General features: G+C 41.8%; 1 protein-coding gene across 4 annotated transcripts in view; it reads left to right on the plus strand.

Annotated features, from left to right (window-relative positions):
- The window catches only part of CNPY2 (canopy FGF signaling regulator 2), a 56,122-nt gene extending 50,801 nt beyond the window's left edge, over positions 1 to 5,321 (plus strand). For all 4 annotated transcript variants that reach the window (XM_069758383.1, XM_069758382.1, XM_069758380.1 and 1 more), the window contains one exon: positions 5,139 to 5,321. In XM_069758383.1, coding sequence (XP_069614484.1) covers positions 5,139 to 5,182 — 44 coding nt within the window. In that variant the 3' untranslated portion in view covers positions 5,183 to 5,321. The remainder of the gene's footprint in view (positions 1 to 5,138) is intronic.
- The last annotated feature ends 679 nt before the right edge of the window (positions 5,322 to 6,000 follow it).

Consider the following 6,000-nt stretch of genomic DNA (forward strand, 5'->3'; position numbering starts at 1 on the left):
GCCATGCAGCATATGGCTACGTTCACACTAGCGTTCGGCTAGTGTGCGTCGCGCTAGCGTCGGGCGACGCAGCGGCGACGCACGCGTCATGCGCCCCTATGTTTAACATGGGGGATGCATGCGTTTTTGCTTGTTGCGTTTTCCGACACGTGCGTCTTTTTTGACGCTAGCGTCGGACCAAGAAAACTCAACAAGTTGCATTTTTCTTGCGTCCGATTTTCGTCAAAAAACGACGCACGCGTCGAAAAAAGGAACCTTGCAGCGTTTTTGCGTGCGTTTGCACGCGTTTTTCGGTGCGTTGTGCGTCGCGTCGCCGACGCAGCGGCGCACAACGCTAGTGTGAACGTAGCCTAAGCTATCCTTTGACGATGTCTGTCAGTCAGGACCCAGATTATATAGGGCAGGGGTGGAAAATCTTTTTTTTTTTTTGTGAAAAGGGCCATTTGAATATTCATACCATCTTTCGGGGGCCGTACAAATTCCACCCACAAAGTGCATCATGACTGTGGCACTGGTTTCAGGACGTAATCTTTCATTGCATGCCCTTCAGTGTTCAGTGGTGAACACTGTGTGTGTGCTAACAGAGCAAGAAAAAATTAATGAGCTGGTTGTAATCAAAATACACCTCCCTGCCCAAGAATGCGGTCCCTGAGAATCTGCCCGGGGGCCTGATAGAAGGTCATCGAGGGCCGTAAATGGCCCTGGGGCCTGAGGTTCCCCACCCCTGATATAGTGGCTAACAGTGCACAGCTGAGAGCCCAGACTCCCAGAGCTCCCAGCATGGCACATTAACCCCTGTAATGCCAAACGAAATAAACTCCATTTAAAAAGAAGGTGAAGTGCTTCTTTTCAGCACAGGAGTAGGACAATCAGACGCTGCGGTCTTCTGGCTCCTCTGTTGCGGTATCCCCGTGACACTTTAGTGAGTAAAGGGTCATTCCGTGTCAAGTGAACCAATGATTTTTACCACTGTATTTTTAATTCTTTTGAGAGTGTGTTATTTGGTAATAGTGTGCCAGAGAATGCAAAATGTGAAGAAAAAAAAAATTTCTAGATTTTTTTTTTTATTCATTTTCAAAGTTTGGAAAAAGTGTGAATTTCGGTGTTGCCTGCCTTTATATTTCTCCCCATAACTCAGGCTAGAAAAAAGATAGAGAAACAAAATAAACACCATTGTACTCAGAACTGTACAGGCTTTCACCAGATATGTCACAAGAGTATCTTTGATTATATTTTACCTATGCGAACGCAAGCGCAAAACTTTAAAACGCATTTCAGAAAAAAACGTTTAATTTAAAAATTTCTAAAACGGCACATGTGCCTGCTATGCTCCTATCCACATCTGTACCAAAATACAAGATGGGATCTTGATGGGATCATATTTTAAAAAATAAAACTATTACAGTGTCAATTCGAAAATCTTGCATTCAGATCTGTTCAGCCTGTGGTCTAACAGTGTGGGGTCTATATTTACCCAATAATCCAGGATTTTTAGATATTACTGTATTATTTTATTCTGTTACAGCTTAGAAGCAGGAGAGGACAGAGGAGAAAGCTTTGTTAGGGCTGAGAATGACCAGGGGTAGACGGTGACTGCAGAGCAGATGACCGGCTGGCAGCTCCAGCCTCCAGAGGCCACATTCACACCAAATCTTAACACCCAGGCAACTCCTCAAATGGAGGGAAAAAAATATTCTTAACATCCAGTTCATGTATTGTACAAACCAGGACTACGAAGAGGAGGAGAGATTGTGAAAACATCAGTTACAGGAAGCAGAACCCATCACAGGGACTCTGCAATACCGGATTGTCATCCCATGTAGGGAAACAGAAATAAAAACAAGGATTTCTTCATTCAGCAAAGACTGTGAAGTCCATGAGGTGGTAGAAGGCGGCACAAGATTGGCAATGGATGGCATAACTGGTTATGTGACCTGTGAATATGATTGGCGCTGGTGGCGGCTACTGGACTCTCCAAAGATTGTGAAAATTAAGACGTAGAAAGGACTTTTCTGCAGCTTCTGGTCCTTTGTGTATCCAAGAAAACCAGACATTGCTAGTAAGCGCTTATGGACACGATGACATTTCACCCACTAGAAGGGACACATTGATGATAAAAGGCCAGTGTAAAAACCTACTATTAATTGATTAGTTCATATTTTATAAAACGAGGATTTAACTACTGTACAATTCTTCTTAAACACTTCATAAATGACATGTTTAGTGATATAATAGAAAAAAAATTGTTACAAGTATAAATAGGTGGTAAAAATATTGGTTCTTTTAATCTTGTTTTTAACATATAATTAGGATGAGACTGTATTTGGAAAATCACACTTGAGGATATGATCCCCTTTTTTCTTTTGGCTTGTTCAATGAATTCAGGTTGAAAATGCTGAGCAAGTTGTGTTATGATGATTAAGATGGATTTATTCTGGCACTTCGGTATTTGTTTTTTTTGTGTTTCTTTATTGTTGCATATAAATGTTGAATTCAATAAGTTGTAATTTGAAAAGAAAAAGGGAAGAAACTCACACAAACATAAAATCAGATGATGCAAGGCTTAAAAAAAATACAAATTTGACAGGTCCCAAGTTGAGTCCCTGTACAAATATAATCAAGAACACATTGTTCTTGATTATATTTCACAATTTTAAAACATACGTTTTTTTTCACAATTGCTCATCAAAATTTTGAATTTGATTTCTCCAAAACAAAATATCAAGAAACATAGTCTAGTGACATATCAAATGAAAGCCGATACCGTTCTGAGAAAAATGATGCCACTCCCACCTCTTTATCCCGAGATATGATAAAAAATGTAAAGCCATACCAGGCCAAAATCTGCACTTTTTCAAAACTTTAAAAATCTGTAAAAAATTAACTGATGAAGAAAAAAATTCTAAACTTTTAATTTGTAATTAACTAAAGTTGTACTTCATAAAAACAAAAAATCTAAAGACGTCAGGTAAAAAAAAAATATTCATATTTGGATCACTTGATATGGAATGACCCTAAAAACAATAAATCCATAACCTAATAAAAATTATGACTTCTAGCATGTTAGAGATTATGTTCTCAAGGTCAGTTGCTGTTTTTAGACTTTAACTTGGTGTCTGCAAGGTAAAACCTATGAAGTCTGCATCTTCATTATGGCATTCTGCTTCAAGCCACACACAAGCCTCTGTAAACACTTTTGTGCTTTATATTTGGAGGGTAAACAATACAATACCATTCTATGATCGTTGTTCATTGTTGATTTGACAAGGGCTGTTGTTAGGGTAACAATACACTTTGGAAAGCTCCATGCTTAAGGAGCTACTACTACTGACAGTAACCTCCCCTCCCCTATACACATACACCCACCGCCAAAGGGACATGTATGTTCATCGGGGAGTGGAAAGTAAGTTGCCATCAGACACCTCCCTTGGGGAACCAGCTTAACTAAGGGGGTGATGGTCCATACCCACTTACACATTTGGTGGTCGGTGACTTTTAAAGGGGACAATTTTGTTTCTTTCTTAAATGCATGCAGTTGGGACTAAAAATAATTTTGGTAATTGGATTTCATTAAAGATGTTGCATCGTTTGACTCCTATAGCTGCTGTGTTACACTGTCTAGTCCTGGCTGCAGAAAAAGGGTCAGCCACAATATCCTTATTTTAACAGGTGTGTTGAGGACATGATTTTGTGGCACGTTGCATAGGTTCTCCTCCTGCTCTTGTTAGTGCAGCTTTCCTCACAGACAGCACAGGTCTCCAGTCTGTACAATGGATGGCGGTGAAGGACCATGTGACCTGACCTGTCCATCCATCTTGTCCAGTTGAAAACCTGACATGGGAAAACTGCTTTTCTATTGGAAAAGACTGATCGATGGCTGTCTAATGTGACAAAAGCCATTTAGAGATATTATTGAGATGAAATCTCAGTCTGCACATGTGCAGCCCCTAGCACCATTGTATTGAACACCAGCTGGAAAACCTATCTGTGCACACTCCATCCGTGGCAATGATGGCGCTAGTAAAAAAATTTCAGATAGGAGGTAGATCACTGAAAATGCAGTGACCTGTCATGGCAACATAGGAGGCAGGCGGAGGGGCAGGAGCAGAAGACCCCGTGTACAGTCCTGACCCCGTGCACCCAAATCTCATTACTAGGAAACTTCAAATGTTGATTAAACAACCCCAAAGCGGATTTCTTCACCAAAGGTATCTGTCACGGGGCTACCGCAACACAGAGGTTCCAGAGAACCGCAGCGCTCTGGGCCTCGTTCACACACGGTGAACAGAAGCTCCTCTCCTGTATTCTGACCTGGCTGCTTTGTGCCAGCAGTGCAGGAGTTAACCTTGTTGCCGAGTTGCTGTGAGCTGGGTCTCTCAGCTGAAGTGGATTTTGTAATCTCCTACTCTATATAGACCCAACCTTGACTACATCTATTGTCAGTGATCAGTTCTGCTGCCTGGCTTGGAGGTTGAAGGAGCGTAGTGTTGGAGCTTGGAGGTTTATTTACAGAGATTGGTGTCTGCTGTTTTGGTTGCATGTTAAACCTGTTTTCCTTCCTAGTTTTTTCCTTCTCTTCCCATCTCTGTGTTTCCTCTGTGGTTGTGTGAGCATTTGGTGAGTTTGAGACTTTTAGTTACCTTGTCTGTATACCCTGTTTATTGTTGTATTTATACACTGGTGCAGTCCACCTCCCTGGGGGGGAGAGGGGGCCACTGATAGGTCCTGCACAGGAGACAGGGATACGCTGGTGGCTCAGGCCTCCTAACCATCATAGGTACCCCTGAAATAAGGGAAAGCCAGGGCCCCATTATAGTGGCAGGGACAGGTGCGGGTCCCAGTACGCCGTCCTGCCTTTATCGCCGTTATCGGCGTGACAGTATCAATTTCATCTGTATACCCATGTCTTTAACTCTTTAAAGCACAATTTAGGCTGTAATTATGCAGTCGAAAACCTGCCAAGGGCGGCATGAGACCACATGTGCAGGAGTTATTATTATACAGGGCTGTAAAGACACAGCCCCATGTCATAAAGATGTATTGGTGCTCATTAAATGGGTATTGTTAGGTCTTTTGTTGGGAGCGTGTTTTACAGCACCGTACCTGATGAATAATTGTCACTTTCTTTTCCTCTACAGATTTGTGTGACCACGCCGTGCACATACCACATGATGAACTTTGAGTTTCTGTTTCTACCTCTTAGATGGTCCCTAAAGCTTCACAGAAAAGGGGGAAAAATAATGCAATGTGAATGATAGTACTTTCTGTTTCTTAAATATTTTTTACATTAAAAGAAAAAGTAGTTACTTTGTCAACATGCACTGTGTATTTATTTTGTGTTTCTTTCTGTACATTACAATGTACATTTTGTGGACTAATATTTGGACACAACTAGTGTTTTACTAAGCATAATTGTCAAGGATGACATCTGTGGGGGTCGCGCAGATCCCACAGCTGCCACCCCTCTCTCTCCACCGTTCTCTACCTACATACAGCTGCCACCAGTTTGTCAAGGAGACGCAATTCCGCCGCTTCCACTCGTTGGGACAATTACATAATTGATTGACGCGTATGGTGTATATACACCTCTGATCCAAACCCATGGAATATATACACTGCTCAAAAAAAATAAAGGGAACACTAAAATCCCACATCCTAGATATCACTGAATGAAATATTCCAGTTGTAAATCTTTATTCATTACACAGTGGAATGTGTTGAGCACAATAAAACCTAAAAATGATCAACATAAATCACAAATAATATCCCACGGAGATCTGGTGTTGGAATGATGCTCAAAATCAAAGTGGAAAATGAAGTTACAGGCTCATCCAACTTCAGTGGCAATGCCTCAAGACAAGGAAATGTGTGTGTGTGGCCTCCACGTGCCTGTATGACCTCCCTACAACGCCTGGGCATGCTCCTGATGAGGCGGCGGATGGTCTCCTGAGGGATCTCCTCCCAGACCTGGACTAAAGCATCCGCCAACTCCTGGACAGT

Source organism: Ranitomeya imitator, chromosome 3, assembly GCF_032444005.1.
Source record: "Ranitomeya imitator isolate aRanImi1 chromosome 3, aRanImi1.pri, whole genome shotgun sequence".
NCBI lineage: Eukaryota > Metazoa > Chordata > Amphibia > Anura > Dendrobatidae > Ranitomeya > Ranitomeya imitator.